This window comes from Manis javanica, chromosome 7 (assembly GCF_040802235.1).
Source record: "Manis javanica isolate MJ-LG chromosome 7, MJ_LKY, whole genome shotgun sequence".
Taxonomy (NCBI): domain Eukaryota; kingdom Metazoa; phylum Chordata; class Mammalia; order Pholidota; family Manidae; genus Manis; species Manis javanica.
Genome location: NC_133162.1, coordinates 84,116,986 through 84,139,306, shown reverse-complemented (window position 1 = coordinate 84,139,306; position 22,321 = coordinate 84,116,986). Strand labels below are relative to the sequence as shown.

Here is a 22,321-nt window from a genome sequence, read left to right as displayed (position 1 = left end):
GAGTTTTTATCATGAATGGATGTTGAATTTTGTCAAATGCTTTTTCAGCATCTATGGAGATGATGTTGTTTTTTGTCCTTTTTTTTGATGTGGTGGATGATGTTGATGGATTTTCTAATGTTGTACCATCTTTGCATCCTTGGGATTAATCCCACTTGGTTATGGTGTATGATCGTTTTGATGTATTTTTGAATTCGTTTTGCTAATATTTTGTTGATTACTTTTGCATCTACATGCATCAGGGATATTGGTCTGTAGTTTTCTTTTTTGGTGGGGTCTTTGCCTGGTTTTAGTATTAGGGTGATGTTGGCATCATAGAATGAGTTTGGGAGTATTCCCTCCTCTTCTATATTTTGGAAAACTTTAAGGAGAATGGGTATTATGTCTTCTCTCTGTATCTGATAAAATTCTGAGGTAAATCCATCTGGCTCAGGGGTTTTATTCTTGTGTATTTTTTGATTACTGATTCAATTTCATTGCTGGTAATTGGTCTGTTTAGATTTTCTGTTTCTTTCTGGGTCAGTCTTGGAAGATTGAATTTTTCCTGGCTCATTTCTCCTAGGTTTTCCAGCTTGTTAGCATATAGGTTTTCATAGTATTCTCAAATAATTCTTTTTTTTCTGTGTGGTCCATCGTGGTTTTTCCTTTCTCGTTTCTGATTCTGTTGATGTGTGTTGATTCTCTTTTTCTCTTATTAAGTCTGGCTAGAGGCTTATCTGTTTTGTTTATTCTCTCAAAGAACCAGCACTTGGTTTCATTGATTTTTTCTATTGTTTTATTCTCAACTTTATTCATTTCTTCTCTGATCTTTATTATGTCCCTCCATCTGCTGACCTTAGGCCTCATTTGTTCTTCCTTTATCAATTTCTATAATTGTGACATTAGACTATTCATTTGGGATTGTTCTTCCTTTTTCACATATGCCTGGATTGCTATATACTTTCCTCTTAAGACTGCTTTTGCTGCATCCCACAGAATTTGGGGCTTTGTGTTGTTGTTGTCATTTGTTTCCATATATTGCTGTGTCTCCATTTTAATTTGGTCACTGATCCATTGATTATTTAGGAGTATGTTGTTAAGCCTCCATGCGTTTGTGAGCCTTTTTGCTTTCTTTGTACAATGTATTTCTAGTTGTATACCTTTGTGGTCTGAAGAGTTGGTTATTAGAATTTCAATCTCTTGGAATTTACTGAGGCTCTTTTTGTGGCCTAGTGTGTGGTCTATTCTGGAGAATGTTCCATGTGCACTTGAGAAGAATCTGTATGCTATTGCTTTTGGATGTAGAGTTCTACAGATGTCTATTAGGTCCATCTGTGCTAGTGTGTTGTTCAGTGCCTCTGTGTCCTTACTTATTTTCTGTCTGGTGGATCTATCCTTTGGAGTGCATTTTGTGTTGACGTCTCCCAAAAAGAATGCATTGCATTCTATTTCCTCCTTTAATTCTGTTTGTCTTTGTTTCAGATATGTTGGTGTTCCTGTATTGGGTGCATATATATTTATAATGGCTATATCCTCTTGTTGGACTGACTGTTTATCATTATGTAATATCCTTCTTTATCTCTTGTTACTTTCTTTGTTTTCAAGTCTATTTTGTCTGATACTAGTGTTGCAACACCTGCTTTTTTCTCCCTGTTGTTTGCATGAAATATCTTTTTCCATCCCTTGACTTTTAGTCTGTGCATGTCTTTGGGTTTGAGGTGAGTCTCTTGTAAGCAGCATATAGATGGTCTTGCTTTTTTATCCATTCTATTACTCTGTGTCTTTTGATTGGTGCACCTTTATATTTAGGGTGATTATTGGAAGATATGTACTTATTGCCATTGCAGGGTTTAAGTTTGTGGTTACCAAATGTTCTAGGTTAGCTTCTTTACTGTCTTACCGTCTAATTTAACTTGCTTATTGAGCTCTTATAAACACTGTCTGATGATTCTTTACTTCTCTCCCTTCTTATTCCTCCTCCTCCATTCTTCATATGTTGGGTATTTTGTTCTCTGCTCTTTTTAAGAGTGCTCCCATCTAAAGTAGTCCCTCTAAGACACCCTGTAGAGGTGGTTTGTGGGAGGCAAATTCCTTCAGCTTTTGCTTGTCTGGAAATTGTTTAATCCCTCCTTCATATTTAAATGATAATCATGCTATTCTTGGTTCAAGGCCCTTGTATTTCATTGCATTAAATATATCATGCCATTCTCTTCTGGCCTGTAAGGTTTCTGTTGAGAGGTCTGATGATAGCCTGATGGGTTTTCCTTTGTAGGTGACCTTTTTTTTCACTCTGGCTCCCTTTAATACTCTGTCCTTGTCTTTGATCTTTGCCATTTTAATTATTATGTGTTTAATTATTATGTATTGCCCTCCTTGGGTCCCTTGTCATGGGATTTCTGTGTGCTTCTTTGGTCTGAGAGGCCATTTCCTACCCCAGTTTGGAGAAGTTTTCAGCAATTATTTCTTCAAAGACATTTTCTATCCCTTTTTCTCTCTTTTCTTCTTCTGGTACCCCTGTAATGTGAGTATTTTTCTGTTTCAATTGGTCACACAGTTCTCTTAATATTCTTCCATTCCTGGAGTTCCTTTTATCTCCTTCTGTGTCAGCTTCTCTGCATTCCTGTTCTCTAATTTCTAGTCCCTTAGTGTTCTCTTGCATCTCTTCCATTCTGCTTTGAAGTCCTTCCAGAGATTGTTTTATTTCTATATTCTCCCTCCTTAGCTCTTGCATATTTCTCTGCAGGTATTTCTGGGTGGTTATGCCTTTTATTTTGAATTCTTTTTCAGGAAGATTGGCTTAATCTATCTCCCTAGATTCCTTCTTAGGGGAGGAGGTGCAAGATGTCTGGTTTAGTCTGGTCTGGATCAAATTTTTCTGCCTTTTCATGTTGATATATGTACTCATATGCTGTTGGCTCTTCTCTCAGCTGGGAGAACCAAGCCCCTTTCCACTTGCTCCTGGCCTTTCTCTCCTGTGACAATGGCGAACCCTAGCAGCTTGTGTTGGGCAGTTGGAAGAAGTGATTGTTAGTTTGGGAAAGACTGATCACAAACTTTTAAAAAATTAGATTGTGGAAAACACATCTTACCATTGTACGCTTCAAGGAAGATCAACCTCTGCAGGAGTCTTTGTTGACCTTTGATTTGTAGCTGACAGTTTTTTTAGCTTATGAGGGTTAGTAAGACAAGCTTCTCTTTCTACTAAGTGGTTTTAATCTGCTGTACAGTATCAACTGTAAATAGAAATTGCATGTGTGTGATTTTTCTGTGACCTAATTATTTTTCAGAGGATTCACAGATGAATATTCTGTATTTAGGGTCTGATACTATAGTAACACAGCTGAAGTTTAGTTGAGGACATGTTGGTAGCCAGACTGTCTTTGTCTCATACAAATCGCACTTTCATATACTATTGATTCCGGGGTTCTTGTTTGCAGAGTCAGAGAATGAACTGTGTGAACAGACAAGGCAAGAGACTTATAGAGAGTTTCTATTCAGTTACAGAGAGAGAGCTTTCTTCAGGATAAGATAAAGTATGAACTCCCCACAGGTGCAGAGAGGGGCAAGGTAGCTGCGTGGAGTCTTGGTGTCTAGGGTTTTATGCTTTCTGCAGTCGGAGTTTTCTGTAGATTCAGCCAGTAGGCTAGTTTTATTTTAACGTATGTCTGTGAAGGTTTCCTGGATACCCTATTGTAAGCTAATGGGCCTACACGGCTATCAGTAATGAGCTGTTCTATACCAGTGCGTCCCAATGGGGAACAAATTGTTACATTGTTTCAATCTCCAGCACCCTGTGTTGTAAGACTCTGTCCTTTTCCAGGGCCCACACTGTACTTTAACTGGGCAGGAGTTATGCCCTCCTGCCTCCCTGTCTCACTATCATTTATTTATTGGTGTGCGTGTTCATCTCCTTTGTTCAGTTTTCAGTCAAGACTGTATCATTCATTCTTGTGTACCTTTGACATAGTGACATGAGCATCTTCACACAGTGCTTATTGTTTTGTATTTGTGAAGGAAATAAATGGAGAAGAAAAACACCCACTCATCACTATGGGTTGTTCAAGGAGAACACTGGGATGTGGGTGTCAAGAACCACTCTGGCTAATGCAGAAGGGTTTGAAGACCTTTTCGTAGTATTCTGGTGACACCTGAAAGATTATTATCTGCTTGCAATTTGGGGAGGGGAAGAAAAGCCATTGTACTAAATCGGTATCCCTACCTGAATGAGAAGGAAACTATTTTGAGCCCTGTAAGTCCCACATCCTTGACTACAGGCATTCTAGTATGGAAGTACCTTTACTTCAAACCACTCCACAGGGAAGATGTCTGTTCCTATAGCAGGAATTTGAGCCTTAAAGACAGTGATTTAAATAAAAATTGGGACTGTCCTTGGCAATCTGATGCTTGGTGTAGATTCCTCTTAAAAAATTCACATACTTGCCACCATGCAAAATTTTTCCTGTGGAGTAATTTTTGTGGTGTTAATTTATGTTTTCTCCCAGTATTTTCCATAGTATTTCCCTCCATTTAAAAGTTGGCCTGTCTTTGTGCTTTTTTTTTTTTTTTTTTTTGCCTAAGGATAGGTTTGAGCCTTGGCAGAAAGTTTGTTTCCTGATTTATTGTGAAAGACTAAATCCAAGGAGGCGGTTTTGCTTAGTGTCTTGGACAGAAATGAGTGAGAGATTGACTCTGGCACAAAAAGAAGAGAAGAAGGGATTTTTCCCAAGCTTGAAAGATATTCAAATGGAGCAAATGGACACCCATAGGCAAAAAAAAAAAAAAAAAAAAAAAAAAAGAACTTCAACACAAACCTCACACTTTAAAGAAAACAAATTCAAAATGAATCCTGGACATCAACTTAAAATGCAAAACTAAAGAACTGTGGGGAAAAGATAGGAAAAAAATATTTGAGATCATAGATTTTAAAAAAAGGCATCAAAAGCATGTCTACAAAAGGAAAACTTTGATAAACTGGACCTCATCATAATGAGAAATTTTATTCTGTAGAAGTCCACGTGAAGAGCATGAAAAGACAAGTTCTGGATTGGCAGAAAATATTTGTTAATCATATGTTCAACAAAGGACTAGTGCCTAAGAATATAAAAGTACATAAAGAACTCTCAAAGATCAACAGTAGAAAAGAAACCATCTAATTAGCAAATGGGCCAAAGACATGAACGGTTATTTCATTGAGACACCATATAGATTGCAAGTCAGCACATGAAGCAATGTTCATTATGGTAAATAAAGACCACAAAAAGCTATTACTATATACTTAACCAGAATGGCTAAAATGAACAAACAAAAATATTCATAACCAAGTGCTTGTGAGGATGCAGGGAAGCTAGATCACTCATAAATTGTAAAGTGGTACAGCCACTGTGGAAAACATTTTACCACTTGCTTAAAAAACTAAACATGCATTAATTACCATACGACCTAGTAGTTGCATTCCTGGGTGTTTATACCAAAGAAATGAAAACTTTGTTCATACAAACACATGTACACAAACATTTAGTTCAAAGTAGCTTTATTTGTAATAGCCAAAACTGGAATCAGCCTAGATGTCCTTCAGCAAGTCAATGGTTAAAAATTCTGTGCTACAAACATAGCATGGAAGACAAGTCAACAGGAAGAAGCAACACAGTAACTTGGGAGAATCTCCAGGCAGTTATGCTGAGCGAAAAAAATGTCAATCCCAGAAGCTTACATACTGTATGATTCCATGTTTATAACATTATTAAAGTGATAAAACTTTAGAAATAGGGGACAGATTAGTGGTTTCTGGGGATTAGGGAAGCAGGAGAGGGAGGAAGAGAGAGGTGGGTGTAGTTGTCAAAGAGCAACATGAGGGACTTTGTGGCATAAGGTGAAGACGGGGATCCAGGAACCCACACAGATAATAACATGATAGGGCACTTAGTATACACACACACACACACACACACACACATACACACACACACACATGAATAGAAGCAGAACTGGAGAAATATAATGAGGTCCAAGGATTGTCTCAAAGTCAATATCTTCATTGAAAAACTGTTATAGTATAGTTTTAAATATTACTATTAGGGGAAACTAGACAAAATGTTCAAGGGATGTTTCTGTATTATTTCTTAAAACTGCACATGAATCTATAGTTATTTCAAAAATGTTTTTAAAACATCTACAGAGAGTAGGGAGGGAGCAGAGTTTTCTGGGTTTCACTCTCAGAATGACCAGAAAACTGTTCACTGACAGCTTTCTACTCCCCATTACATCCTGGCTTATAGGGAGGTGACAAGAACTCAGAGAGGAGTGACTGTGGAGTTTTTACTTCAACTAAATGCCCCATGACTCTCAAGTGATGAAAAACAGTAGCTCTTAGACGAGAAGGGAGCGCTGTATAGATAGAGACCCTGTGTATAGGAGATTGCAAGTGAACTGGTCTTGTCCAGTGTCTATAATTACTGAACTACCCTAGCGAGAATAATTAAGTAAAACTTGAATTCCCTACTAGCCTGTTAGACTCAAAGTTGAAAATACTATTTTGAAGATAATTTAGAGAATGAATTGATAACAATAGTTAGATGAGGTTGTTTCAAATCACTGCCATCCCTGAAATAAACTAAAAGAGGCAGACCCCCCACAAATCTATTTGAAGATAATGAACTGCTGTAAAAAGTGATGTAAGTGTCTCTAGGATCTCAAAATAGACAGATACCAGAGAAGTGACTTTAGCATTTGGAATAGCATTTTCTCCCTAGGGAAGTCTGAAGGCCGAGGGGCTGAGAAGTGGGACTGAGCTACTGGAAGATTTAGAGAGGAAGTGAATAAAAAATGGTAATATAGGACCCACCAAAGAAGGGGCACTTTTGGAGGGAGCTCAAAGAACTGTACCCTTGAAGCAAAGGTGAACCAGAAATAGATGAAACCTCACAAGCATTGAAACAGCCTCAAACAATATTAATTGCTATTTGGATTAAGATTATGTGCGATTGATGGTGCACCTAGACCTCTTTACATACCAGAAGCAAATGTACATCTTTTGGAAGAAAATAACATGTAGAACTCAAATGATCTCTATAATTTTACATATATATTATCTGATAATCAAAGTTAAACAGGCTGTTTATTCTATTTCAACCCCACTTGATGTACTGCAGTGCAATTCTGGCACTAATCATCTAGAGTTAACAGACTGTATAAGTTAAGAGTTTTGTTCTCTACTCAGGTGCCCTTATCTCAGACACTAGCCATAAGGGAGTGGGGCCCTCAGACCACCTGCACTTCTAACCAACTGGCTACATTTGGGGGTTCTCACAGCCCCTTTAGATTCAAGAACTCAGGAAAGTGCTATAATTATGATTCTAGTTTTATTATAAAGGATAAATCAGACCAGCCAGATCTCATAGTGGGAGTTCTGGGAGAGTCTGAATACAGAGCTTTTGTGCCTTTTACCTGTGGACCAGAATGTTTTACTCTCTTGATATAGTGATATGTCCACCATCCAGAAAGCTTGGTTGAACTTTGGTCCCAGAGTGTTTCCATTTGGCTTTATCATGTAGAAATGATTGATTAAATAATTGACTATGTAATTAAATTCAATCTTCAGTGCTTTCCTTCTCCAGAGGTCAGTCTGGATCACATTTTACTCTCTAGTCAACAAATTGGTCTTTCCAGCATAGCCAGCTCTCATGCTAAAACTATCTAAGGACCTCCATGAGTGACCTCATTAGAATAAACTCAGTTGTGATCCAAAGGGCTCATGAATAACAAAGCCACTTATGTCATTTGGGAAATTCCAAAGATTTAGAGTTTTCCTCCCAGGAGCCAGGGATGCAGGTCAGCCAAATTCTTTGTTATAAAGCACATGCTGATATGATAGGGATTGACTGAAGAGCAAGAACAAACACATACTATGGAATAAGGCACACAGGTCATGAACACACAGATAATAGAATTACCATAAGTAGAATTTAAAATATTTATGATTGCTATCTAATAATTAAAAGACAAAAGGAAATTTGGAGAGAACCAGAAGCTATAAAAAGTTATCATTGTAGACATTCTAAGCTGAAAATTGAAATAACTGATGTTGGAAACTCAACAAATAGATGTAATATTAGCTTACAAATAGCTGAAAAGAGAATTAGTGAACTGGAAATTAGGTAGAAGAAATATTCAGATTAAAACACTGATGAGCAAAAGACTGGGAAATATAGATAATAGCACAAGAAATATACGGTCTCTTACAAATGTAACTGGAGTCCCAAAATAAAATGACAAAAAAGGGAGAGAGGCAGCAGAGGAGCGAGAGAAGGAGGGAGACAGACAGAACAAGAACGAGAGTTTGCAAGTACACAGGACACAGATGGGATTTAATACAATTGCTTAAAATATCACCACAATTAAGTATATAAAGCCACAGATTTCAGAAGGATGATAAACCCCAAATAAGACAAATGAAAAGAACGCCACACTTAGGAATATCAGCCTAAAAGTACTGAAAAGTAAGCACAAAATGAAACAAAAGCAGATAGAAAAAAGGTATAGACCTTTAAAGAGGTAGCAGTAATATTTACAGCTCCCTTCAACTGAGGAACTATTGGATATAAGCTTGAAAGCATTTAAACCAGACAACTGCCAACCTAAAATTTTATATTTAGTAAAATGGTGATATTTTTAAGACAAAGCTGAGGGACCTTATTCCAGCAGATTCACAGTAAAGGAAATATTAAAGGGTATTATTCAAGATAGATATATTTTCTTAGATAAAACTTTGGAGATATATAGAAAGGGGAAAAAAGAGCAAAAGGTAAATATGAGGATAAATTTTAAAAAATGTTGACCAAATAAAATGATGATGATAATGACATCAGTAAATCTTGGATTTAAAGAAACTATAGAGAAAAAAATTCATTATAATAGTAGCACATGAGTTAAGAGGAGATAAACAAAATTAAATGGTGGTTCTTGCATCTGTCTGGGGAGTGATAAAATTACTAATTAGATATTTTAATAAACTAAGAATACATATTGAAACCTTTAGAGCAATCACTGAAAACATAGTGTAAGATAATGTGAAACTAAAGTAGAAACTAGAATAATAATAACAAAAATGTACTTAATCCAAAAGAAAGCAGGAAAGTTTAGGAGTAGGACAAGTAATAGAAGAATGCATTCTGAAATTCTTCCCCTGTTGTACACATTCTACATAATCTCCCCATTTTTTTGTGGTGGAAGTATGAATATGTTAGACTTTACTCCCATAATTAGGTTACATTATATGACAAAGCTGAAAAATGTTGTGAGGTAATTAAGGTTCCCAATCAGTTGACTTTGAGTTAATCGAAAGGAAGAGGTTCCTAGGTGGGCCTGACCTAATCAGATGATCCCTTAGTAAAAGAGATTGAGAGATTTTTTCTGGTAGCCTTGAAGAAGTAAGCTACTATGTTGTGAGAGGGTCAGGGGAGGGGGCCGTGGGACAAGGATGCAAGAGCAGTCTCTAATTGTTCAAAGTGGTTCCCACTTGACAACTGACAAGGAAACAGAGACCTTGGTCACAACAGCCACAAGAAATGAATTCTACCAACCACCAGTCAGCTTGGGAGAACACCCTGAACTCCAGGCAAGAATACAGCCCTAACCAACCTTCTGATTTCAGCTTGTGAAACCCTGAGCAGAGAACCCAGCTACACTGTGACTAGATTTCTAACCTACTGACTGGAATAATAAATGGGTTTTGTTTTCATCCAGAAAACTAACAAATCCTAGATGATACCACCTTAGGGATGAGGATATCTAAAGAAAAGAAACAAAAGTATATTGAATAGCCCTAATTGTTCTTTTTGTAATTCAGGTACAAGCAGACATCAGAGGTGTGGGTTCAGATATGGGCTACCACAGTATAGCGAATAACACAGTAATGCGAGTCAGATGAGTTTTCTGGTTTTCCAGTGCATATAAGTTACATTTACACTATGCTGTAGTCTAGTCTGTTAAGTGTGCAATAGCATTATGTCTTGAAAAAAATGTGCATTCCTTAATTAAAAAATACTTTTTTGCTAACCAATGCTAACCATCATCTTCCAGATCTGGAATCTATGATTTTGTTCATAGACGGTGCTGATGGCTGATGACTCATTAGGGTGATGGTTGCTGAAGATTGGGGTGATTGTGGCAATTTCTTAACCTAAGTCAGCAATGAAGTTTGCCACATTGATTGACTCTTCCCTTCAAAAATAATTTCTGTGTAGCCTATGACACTGTTTGATAGTATTTTATCCACGGTAGACCTCTCAAAATTGCAGTCGGTCCTCTCAAACACTGCCTTTGCTTTTCAACTAAGTTTATATAATATAATAATCTAAATCCTTTGTTGTCATTTCAACAGTCTTTGTGGCATCTTCACCAGGAGTTTTCTATATCAAGAAACCACTTGTTTCTCATCTGTAAAAGCAACTCCTTATCTGTTAAAGTGTTATCATGAGATTGCAGTAATTCAGTCACATCTTCAAGCTCTGCTTCTAATTCTAGTTCTTTTGCTATTTCTACCACATCTGCAGTTAATTCCTCCACTGAATTCTTGACCCCTCGAAGTCATCCATGAAGATTGGAATCAACTTTCAAACTCCTGAAATGTTGATATTTTTTATCTCTTCCTGTGAATCACAAATGTTCTTAATGACATCTAGAATGCTAAATCCTTTCCAGAAGGTTTTTAAATTTATTGTGCCCAAATTTGTCACAGGAATCACTATTTATGATACCTATAGCATTATGAAATATATTTCTTATGTAATATGAATTGAAAATCAGAATTGCTCCTTGATCCATGGGCTGCAGAATGGATGTTGTGTTAGCAGACATAAATATAACATTATAATAGTAACATCAAAGATCACTGATCACAGATCACCATAACAGAACAGTGGAAAAGTTTGAAATACAGAGATAATTACCCAGATGTAACACAGAGACCTGAAGTGAGTAAATGCTGTTGGAAAGATGGGAAACTTACTCTGGGCAGGATTGCCACAAACCTTCAATTTGTAAAATATAGTGTCTGTGAAGCATAATAGAGCAGAGTGCAATAAAAGGAGGAATGCCTCTTAGGCAATTCTGTGGCTCATACTTCACTGGTCACACTGAAGTTTTTTTGGGATGAGCCACCTGCTCTGAAACACTCTGAGTTTATCTGTATTTACCTTGGGAAGACAAAATAAGGAGTAGCTCATACTGTAGATATTAATTCCATATTTAGAAATATGATTCAAGACAGATAAGCTGGATTTTCTTTCTGCTAATTATTGTGATGTTTAATTTTATTGTCAACTTGACCGGGCCACAGAGTGACCAGATATTTATTTAAATGTTATCCTGGATGTTTCTGTGAGGGTGTTTTTAGGTGAGTTTGACATTTAAGTTGATGGACTGAGTAAAGTGGATCACCCTCCCTAAAGTGTGCGGGCCTTGGCTAGTAAGTTAAGGGCTGAACAGGACAAAAAGGCTGACTCTTAGGAATCAGAGAGAATTCCTCCTGTGACTGACTGCTGTGGAGCTGAGACACCAGTTATTTCCTGCCTGTGGACTGAAACTGAAGCATCAGCTCTTCTTGGGCCTCGCGCTTGCCGCTATCTGGGCTGGATCTACAACACTGGTGCTCCTGCTTCTCAGCCTCTGGGCTTGGACTGGAACTTACAACATCAGTTCTTCTGGATCTCCAGCTTGCTGACGATAGATCTTGGGACTTGTAAGCCTCCATCATTGCATGAGCCAACTTCTTATAGTAAATTGTTTCTATACACAGAATAGAAAGATCTTATATGTATATACATCCTATTTCAAACAGAGGATATATAAAATACATCCTGTATTTTATTAGGGTTTATATATATCCTATTGGTTCTGTCTCTTTGAAGAGCCCTGACTAATACAGCTGTGCAAGATGCAGACCTGGGATTTCATCTAGCTGGCTCTCTCTGAGATTAAAATTACTGATAATGTGGGCCAGGTCTTCCATACTGGGGTTGGCAAACTATGGCCTGTGAGTCAAATCCAGCCACTGCCTATTATTTTAAATAAAGTTTTATAGAAGCACAGACATGTACTTTTTTTTTTGAACAAATCATCTATGGCTGCTTTCAGAGTTGAGTAGTATGACAGAAACCACAGGACTCACAGAACCTATTTACTGTCCCGCCTTTTACAGAAAAGTTTGCCAGGTTCTGGGCCACCTTTCCATGGTGGCAGTGAAAGTGCTGGATGGGCTGGCTGCCCCAATAGTCCTGGACACCTGTGGCTATCCTGTGCTGTGAGACAAAGGTAGGGTGACAAATCAGGTGACTTCAGAAGTACATTTTTTAAAAGAGGGAGAAAGTGGCTAGGAAAGAACTATCCCTTTCATCTTTGTAATGTATGCATTCTCTATAGGCCTTGGATTTTCTATATTGGCCTTTTACTCTCAAAGTATGTTGCAGCAGATGCCAAAACAATTCATATTGATTGGTATGTGAATTTTAAGACTGCAAAGATACACAAAATAAAACATCACCTTATTTGATATATATAATGACAAGAAGCAAAGGGAGTGTGTAGATCATGGCTGGGAAGGAACATGAGAACAAGGCCATTGTACCACAGGGAGAGGTGAGCAAGGAGGTGGTCTGAGTTATGACTTTGTTTCCTACTTACATTGTCCTGAGCAAGTTTGTAATTCAGGACTTCTTCTACCTTTGAATATAAACAAGTATATGATACTATTGTCAGATCAATTCAGTGAGCAATATTGAGTTCTTAGTTCCCTATACGGGATGTCTGAATAATACAGTCATTATCATCATCATCATCATTATCCACACCCTCAGAGCTAATGTTTGCTGTGCAAGGCCTCCAAGTGGTGTAGTGGGTTATATCATCCATTCCTTCCTCACAGTGACTCAATGAAAAATAGTTTCATTTCACATATGCAAAAGTGGAGCACAGAGAAGTAACTCTGCACAAGTTCTTAACACGGAAGTGCATCTTCAAAAAGTTAGTAACAATCAGATTGTGAGAGTGATGTATCAACTTCTCAGTGCCTTATAAAAAATGTGAGCTTATAACTGGGATGCCACCCACTGATAGCATCTGTGGTGGCACCTGTGATGAGAGAGTAGATTCCTTGTAGGATGGAGGGGTCTCTTTACAGTGTTGAATCTTTTCTTAATACTGTATTTTATAATTCTGTGCTAAGGCCCACTAATTGAAATTGTGTATCCTGTAAAAGATTCTTGTAAATACTTGCTAATATATGCCTGTCAGGTGTGAAGAGTTTATAAGGACTAAAGGTCCAATTTGTAGGCTAATGCTAATTTGTTTTGAGTCTCAGATTATGGATTTTACTACATCCTGGCTGTCAAAGTGCTTGCTTTTTACTGAGAAATAAGTGCTTTGACAATTGAGAGAAGATATATTGTATTTTATAGCCAAAAATACAAAAATAGGTTGCTACTTTTATTTCAGTGGACAATATTATAATACGAGAAGTGGAATTGATGACATAATAGGACAAATTTACTTATTAAAAAAATAACCTTAAAGGGCCTCTTTAGGCAGTTTTATGTGATCAGCCTGAAATATGAGTTCCTTAATGAAGCATATTATACTGGGGGATAATGAATTATGTAGACATTACTTACAGTCTGAAGCCTGGGATTTTTCAAAGTACTCTTCAACAAGGCACATACTGTTAGTTATTAGGTGTGCATATTTAAATAATTCCAATTAAGTGAAATTACAGAGACTCTGACTTTTTCTGATGTAGACAGTGGAAGACTTTTAAAAAAATTCTATCACAGTATTTTAACACATTTTCCTTTCTCTCATTAGCTGTAACATGGTTCTAGTTCATGGCAAAAATGGTTTCTTCATGAGCAGAGAGCTGCACAGATGGTTTTGTGTTTTCTATCCACGGACTTTTCCTTGAATTTTGACATCAATGCTGCCATTTGCATTGAAATCTCCTGTGATGCTGAGCTCAAAAGGTGCACTTGCTATGCGTCTGTTCATTTCTTGGAGAAACTTTCTTCCGAGTCTTTATGTTGGAAAGGTCACTTGGTATGAAGATGATCATTTAGTTGTATGAGTTTAAATAGGGTTTCTGATAACATTTGGTAAACTTGTCATTCTTTAAAACAGTTGTTTTCCCTCACTCTGATTTGTTACTTGGGACACATTTCAGGGGAAAAGGATGATCCCTGCCTAGAATAGGCGTATTTGTCCAGGTGAACTGATTTCTAGAGTAGTTTGAATGCCCAGTGTCACTTATGATAGACTGAGGTTCTTTTTATATTTAGAAATCTTGATACTGTCTATGAGTTTTTAGTCTAAAATAGCCCTTGAAGATGATTAGAAAACCATTGGAATGCTGCACATACCTTGTACCTATTTGGGGAACCTGTGAGATAGCAAAGATTCCCCAGTCAGCAACAAGAAATGGGAAGCAGTCTGCCCCTGCTCATGAGACGTTTCAAAAAATAAATACAAATACTCAAAGGCAGAAGTCCCCTCAATAAACAAATATTCAAGAGAAATTAACCAGATAAAGCTAAAAATATCTCAGGTAGGAAGGAGGATCCAACCTTCCTTTTGACTTTATATTTGTGTTTTTAAATATTAATTTTCCCCAAATTAAAATTATCATTAGATTTCTACTTATATAAAGAATAAAAGGTCGTTGTTCAATCGATAAAAGAAAAAAATTATCAATCAATAAAAGAAAAGCTATGGATGACAATAAAACATTTGAATGATAATTACATACTTTATTATGTATAATATATACAATTTTACATAAATATCTTCTTTATGCTCTTTGTGTTTTACAGCCATTTTACTCTATTTTCAAGCTTAATTTATACATACCTTTATACATACATTTCCTTATGTATTTAATAGCTTGGTGTTCATTATACAACAGCTTTCTCAATGCTCATACATATAATAAATATATCCGTATCATTGTGGTACAGAAAATGTTCATTTACACTCCTGAATCTTATTTATCTTTTTTTAAGTGTACTTTTTAATTGAAGTAGAGTTGATTTATGTTGCTTAACATACATCATAGAATCCTTTCCTCTTTTTATTTTCTGTTGGGTTATTTTGTTCTCTATACAATCTGTTTTGGTCAACTATTTAGTTCCTTTGTTTTCATTATTTCTTCTTTGATAATTAAGGGATTGCAGGCTAAAATTTTTTGATTACCTGTGAATCATAGATTTGTCATTAAGTGTTATTTTCTTCATTATAGTCTAGATAGTGTATAATTGTTATTTCCTCTTTGACCCATGAATTATTTAGGACAGCTTAATTTTACAAGTTGTTAATTTTTTTCATCTTTTAGTATTTATGTCTAAAATTTATTCATTATGATCAGAAAATGTGATGAGTGAATAGCTTTGCTTTTAAAAAAATCTGATAAAATTTTCTTTGTGGCCAATGATAAGGTCTTTATTAAAGGTCTGATTTTGATACAGCTATAAAAATCTTTATTTGTATGTATCTACATATATATGTGTGCATCTATACATATCATTTTATATGTGTATATGTGGTTGTATGCATGTGTGGATAGTGATATACATGCATGCACATGCATCTATATTTTGTCATTCATCATTTTCAAGTACATACCTAGAAAATTTGATTTAATGGGTTTAAGAATTATTTGTGCTTTGTGGTTTTTAAAGCTTTCCAAGTTATTCTAATATACAGTTAAGGCTAAGAATTACTGCTCTAAGGAAATAAAGGTTCTAGCTCATTGGTTTTCAGAATCAATCTCACCTGGGAACTTGTTAGAAATATAGATTCTTGGGCCTCATCCCAGATTTCCTAGATTGGAAACTCTGGGGGTGGGGCCCAGCAATCTGTATTTTAACAAGTACATAAGGTAACTGTAATACTCTTTAAAGATTGAGAACCACTGATCTAAATTGGTGACTTGACATTGGGGTGATTTTGTCCCCCAGAAGGTATTTGGTTATGTCTGGAAACAACTGAGGCAGTGGGGAGGGGAAGGCTACTGCTGAGGTGGAGGCCAAGGATGTGGTTAAGTGTTCTACAGTGCACACGACAGCCACCACAGATTTATCCAGCCCAGAATGTCAGTAGTGCTGCTGTTTAGAAACTGATCGAGATCATGATTTTCCAACCATGATTTCCTCATTACAACCAGTTGGAAAGCTTTAAAAAATTCTGACTCCAGATTTAGTTTAATTGGTAATTGGTGAGGACATAGCATCAGGATTTTAAAATGTTATATCCATAGGCACAATTGGAAATCGCTGCAGGGACACTGGTCATTGATGTTCCTAAAACTTTTAGGTTTTAAAAACTGATCCTTAAACTACTGACCAATTTTAACATAAAAATGATAGATAAGTCATCATGATTACTTCCTGATGTGGTATAATAGGAAGTACAGAACACCAATTGCTGAGATGTTCTTGCCAAAAATATCAGATTTGAACTTGATCTAACTACCAATTTAGAGGTACATGTTTAAAAGAACACTGTGAATATATAGTAGCAAAATCCGGAATGTAGAAAGTACTGCAGGACAAATGATACAGATTTTTTTCAGCAAATAAGAAAAAAAGAGAGGAAGGGGAAACTGTTCTATAGTAAAAGAAATTTAAGATACCTAGCCAATTTATGCATCTTGTTTGGATTTTTATTTTGAAAAAGCAACAGGAAATTAAAAGACATTTTTGAGGAAATTGGGAAAATTTGGGCACTGACTAGCTATTTCATAAAAAATTATATATAGTTGGTCCTTGAAAAATGCAGGGGTTAGGGGTGCTGACCCCTGTGGGGTAGTGGAAGCTCCTATGGCCAGGATCCTCACCTGACCCTAAAGTACTTGATGTAACTGGCCCACTGCTAGGCTACTGCTTCCACACCCACAGGCAATAAGCTATTATTGACTGAGTCACTGTATAAAAAGCTCCATCCAGTGCTTTGGGAGGAGGCAGAGATGGAGGAGAACTATGGACATGCAGATTGCTAGATGCATATGTGATTCTAGTACTCAACCTACCACCGGGAGAATAAAGCTGGGTATAAACCCTTTTGCCCCAAGAATCCATTGTCATTTTTTGGTCTTACTGAATCTGTAGTGAACATGTCTGGGTCTGAAACCTTCAGACAAGACACCCCACACACAGTCGAAAATCTGAGTATAACTTTGACTCTCCAAAGACTTAACTGCTAACAGCCTACTGTTGACCAGTAACCTTAATGATGTAAACATTAACACATATTTCATGTGTTAGATGTATTATATATTGTATTCTTATACTGAAGTAAGCTAGAAAAAAGAATATTACTAAGAAACTCATAAGGAAGAGAAAATGGGTATTTATCAATACTGTGAGTTTATGTCCCCTGTTTACAAGATGAATCATTTGCCAGTACCTACATCAATATTGTCTCCTATTATACACTGTAGATATTCTACATATTATCAACAGTGAAAAGATAATGTGGAAAGGAAATCAGTATTTATTTACAGGTATATAACAATTCATTCCTTAATAATGAAGAAACAGCAATATGACTGTGTTATAGTAGTCTAGTGTGATCTATAATATTGTTTCATGCTAGCCTACACACTAATGAATGATTATAAAATTTTTATGACATACAGTATTGCAGTCATAGTCATAATGCAGTATTGGGCATTCCTAATTTTTTCTTAAATTTTTTGACATCTCTAGGCTACATGCCTATCTACAAATTTTTTCAAATAGTTAGAAATCACTGAAAAGTTTTGCAACATATTTATTGGAAAAAAATCTGTATAAGTGGACCTGTGTAGTTCAAACCCATGTTGTTTTAAGGATCAAATATATAAATACGTGTATGTACAAATATATATACACATATATATATTTGATTTGAATGTGGAGGAGTAACTAGATGCAATAGGTAAAACAGATTGGGCCTATGTTGATCATTGTTGAAGCTGTGTGCTTTTCGGGGCTTTATTACAATATTATCTCTATTTTTGTGTGTATTTGAAAAGTTCCACAATAAAAATAGAATGAGAAGGAATATTTAAGTAGGGAAGAGGAAAAGCAGGTGAGAGTGGTGTTAGAAAAAGGGCCAAGATATAGGGTTTCCAGAGTGTTAATAAAGAAAAATCCTTTGCATTGGGAACATGAAGGTCATTTGAGGGCCTTTGCAAAGTCTGTTGCAGTGAAGTGGGTCTGGAAGAAACAGTGCAGTACACCGAAAAGTGAGAGGAGGTGCTGATGAGGCAGACAGGGAGAGCAGGAGAGGAAAATATGGTCAGACATGTTACTATGGTTAGACAGGACAGGGTTATATGTGTTTGAATGATGAAAGTCATCCAAAAGAAAGGGAGATACTTGGAAAAGAAACACAATCTCAAGAGATTGGCACAGAGATCAGTTTAGATGATGTGTATAAATTACTGAGCATCATATCTGGCATATTAATAAATTATTTTCATAAGAGCTTTGGGATTTGGGTATGTGTGATGTACAGTCAAGGAAATTTATCTTCTTGTGTGTATAAGTTTTTGTTGATGTATTTTTGATGATATTTATCCTCTGTTTTTGATCATTTTTCAGATTATTAATTAAAACATTAAAATTAACATGTTCATACATTTCTTTAAAATGCTTTAAATATCTAGAACAATTTAGAATTGCAAATAAATACTTGTGTTGAAATAATGATATACTTATTATTTAATATATTAATATAATATATTAAACTACACTCAAACTCATAGTTGAACACTAAGTTAAATGAGTAAGGTGAACGTATTCACTGGGAGAGACAGAGAGCTGGGTTGGGGAGAAGAAGAGGGAATGAATGCAATGAGGAGGAGAAAATTATGGTAGAATATGTTTAAATCAAGTGTTTATACATGGCAGACTTACATTGATTACAGTTAATGTTACTTTATTTCCAGTTGTATTGCCTTCTACCATAAAGTATGACTTCTGTTTTTTTTCCAAAGGCTTTCTGTTTGTATTACTCTTTTAGTTGGCTTGGAAAATAGAGTCCAAGAATTAAACATGTTAAAATAGGGCTTTTTTTTTTTTTAACAGAACTGTTCATTATGAAGGTGGTGCTGTATCTGTTCATGCACGTTCCCTATGGAGACTAGAGACACTAAGAGTTGCGTAAGTAGACTCCTCTACACATAGCCTGCTGCTCCACATGTGCAAAATACTTGTAGTGCTCTTGACTTGTACTTTTTTTTGTAAAATGGTCATGTAAACAACTAAAACAAACAATGTAAATGGAACGCTGACAAAGTAGTGGAGATTTTCTCCTCTTTCTCCTTCAGCTTGCTTTATTTTTCATTAGCCAAAATTCACGAGGTGTAAGCAATAATTTCGTACAGTCTGATTTTGCCTTTAGCCTCTTTTATTTTTGTAACATCATCTCATCACAGTCTGTGCATCTCCTGGCAGAAAGTGCTCGTAGAACAGAGTGAAGCGAGGTTTGCAAACAAGTCGGAATTGTGTGTAAGCCTGTCACACATTTCAGGTCTGGCAGACTCTGGATTTAATGTTCTAAAGGCACGTGTAGAACAGAGGAAACTTAAACATGAATGAGAGACAAGAGTCATTACTGGCAGTCACTAGCTTCACTTGCAAATAGCTTGATAGTTGAGTGAGAAATCTGGATTGCAATACAAAGTGTCTGTGTTTTTATTATGGAAATATATTTTGTGGTGACTCCAAAAAGATGTCCAGAGATTGACTTTTTGATCTTTTAAATAAATGAAATATTGATAGTGAATGTGTTGTTTTGAACTACTTTTAATATAATTGAAATATCAGATTTCTTTTGGTGATTGGAAGATTCAGTTCTTTGCATAAAAAGCATAAGTTTTTAATATATTTGTTCCCTATTACATTACATGTTAAACTATTGGTTTAGAGTTATAGACTCCATGCGTGGATGTGGGAAATTACCTTCGTACAATATAGCTGTATTTTAGACTTAATATTTTGAGGTCAATGCTTATGTAATAATGATTAAAATAGTTTAGTCTTCAGTTGTTTTTGCTTATATATCCCACACACAATATTGAGAAACTTTGCATGGTAGTCTCTCCTCTAGCCACAGTTTTGCTTTTTGAAGTTTCAGTAACCCATGGTCAATTGTGGTCTGGAAGCAGATGGTTTTCCTTCTGACATGTCGCCAGATGGTCAGTAGTCACCTAACGCTGCATCATGATGCCTGCTTCACCCACCTCACTCTATCTCACCATGTAGGCACTTCATCTCTCATCATCACAAGGAGAGTGAGTCTAGTACATGAAGATACTATGAGAGAGAGAAACCACCATCACAAACTTTTGTTATAGTATATTGTTGCAGTGGTTCTATATTATTACTAGTTATTATTGTTAACCTCTTACTGTGTCTAATATGTAAACTTTATTATAGGTATTATATATAGGAAAAATGTGTATACAGGGTTTGTGCTATCCATGGTTTTTGGCATTTATTGGCTGTCTTGGAATGGATCCCCTCTGGATAAGGGGGAACAACTATATCCTTAAACATAGAAATTTTTTGATTATCAGTTTAAGTAGACGCATGGTATATAACTTAGGGTGTATTCTAAGTAGCAGCATTTTAAAATAAAATCGCTATACCACTCTTTTAAAAGTATCCCTTTGACACTTAAGTACTGCTGTGATTTAATACCCATCTTTGTTTATTTAGAAAGACTTAAACATGGTCTTCTTTAACAGTAAAATTTACATATTATTCCTTTATCATTGAAGTCATATTTCTAGTATTTTCTCATGACAAAATTTTATCCCAATCATATTTTTTATGATTGAAAGTTTTCCTGCTCACTCTATCATGCTCCTATGTAACAAAAACTCCTATTTAAATTAAATTTATTTTTTATATTTCCTGTTATAGTATGTCTGTAACTTTAAAAGTTGTTTTATATTAACCCTATTAATTAATTAATAATACTAAATTTTTCCTATACAATGACATAGTTGATCAAATCCACCTAAATATTAAGGCTTTTGATTAACATTGATCTTAAAAGTGAAATTTTGTTGGAAATACATCTCTTAATGAGATGGATAAAGAAGAGACGGACTCATGAAGTAAAAGGAAGAAAACTGGTAGCTTTCATATTCTCCATAAATTATTCAGAGAGTTTAGGGAAAAGAGTTTTAAATATATACATGTACTGACTCCACCTTATACATATTATAAAATGGACAGTTGAAATAGAAGAATATCCAATAAAGTGAAGTTTAGGCAGTTTTGTTACCTTTGTAAAACGGATTCCAGATGTATTTTCAAATTTTTAGATGTAACTGCTCTTCACGATTGCGTGCTAAACAAAAACTTTTTTTAGCAAAGGAGGCCCCAGATTTGTCTCTATTTATAGATTTAAAAAAAATCTCCTGGAAACCTGACAGGCCTCATTTTTATTGTCAGCAATATTATTGATGACCTGTAATTACATCAATCTGGATTGTACATCCTTCTGTGATCTTGATTCTGTTTCTGCCTGGTGTTTGAAGTTTGAAGTTTGAAACAGCAAGTATGGAATTTGTTTTAACGTTGAACTTGGATAGTGATCTATAGAAAGGACCTGGTCCCGTAGTCAGCCAGAGGTGACAGTGGGTACTTACCATGGCTACCTGTTTGTAGCTATGCTGATTGCCTTTCAAATGACAGCAGAAGGTGGAACAGATACTATTTTTAGCCATTTAAAAGGTCAAAGGGAGATGTTTTTATCCTGATCTTTGATTTATATCATTTCATCTTCCTGTCTACAGTGGAAAAACAAAATGTTCATATATAATGAATGTGATTATTTTAGTATTTTTTTTTCAGATTCTGTTGAATCTTTGAGCTATGTTGGCTTCATTCTAAATGTACAAATTAGATTGCATTTACCTTACATGTCTTATTATATGCAATGGCTACATAAATACATTTTTCTAAATGCTTAGGGAATGATAGTCAAAGATCCTATTTAATGTTCATAACAGAACTTTTTTTCAAAGGTCAATGTTTATGACATAATATTTGGGATACTCTAACGAGTTTCCTCCAATGAGGTCCCAAACCATGTTTTTGTTATAATTTATGTGGCCCAGTAATTATATTTTGTATTGCATGTTTATACAAATAAAAGTCATGTTGTCAAACTTTTTTGGTATCATGAACATTTTGATAAAGAAAATTTAAATTTTGTGAGTTAAATGTATTAGGAAACACATTCCTGTCCTTTTGCCCCAATGCAAAGTTGTAAGAACATTTTAAGAAGATATATATATGTATGT

General features: G+C 35.6%; 1 protein-coding gene across 5 annotated transcripts in view; it reads left to right on the top strand.

The window, feature by feature from the left end:
* The window catches only part of RYR2 (ryanodine receptor 2), an 894,209-nt gene that overhangs the window by 396,652 nt on the left and 475,236 nt on the right, over positions 1 to 22,321 (top strand). For all 5 annotated transcript variants that reach the window (XM_073241246.1, XM_073241245.1, XM_073241243.1 and 2 more), the window contains exon 11: positions 19,089 to 19,163. In XM_073241246.1, coding sequence (XP_073097347.1) covers positions 19,089 to 19,163 — 75 coding nt within the window. The remainder of the gene's footprint in view (positions 1 to 19,088; positions 19,164 to 22,321) is intronic.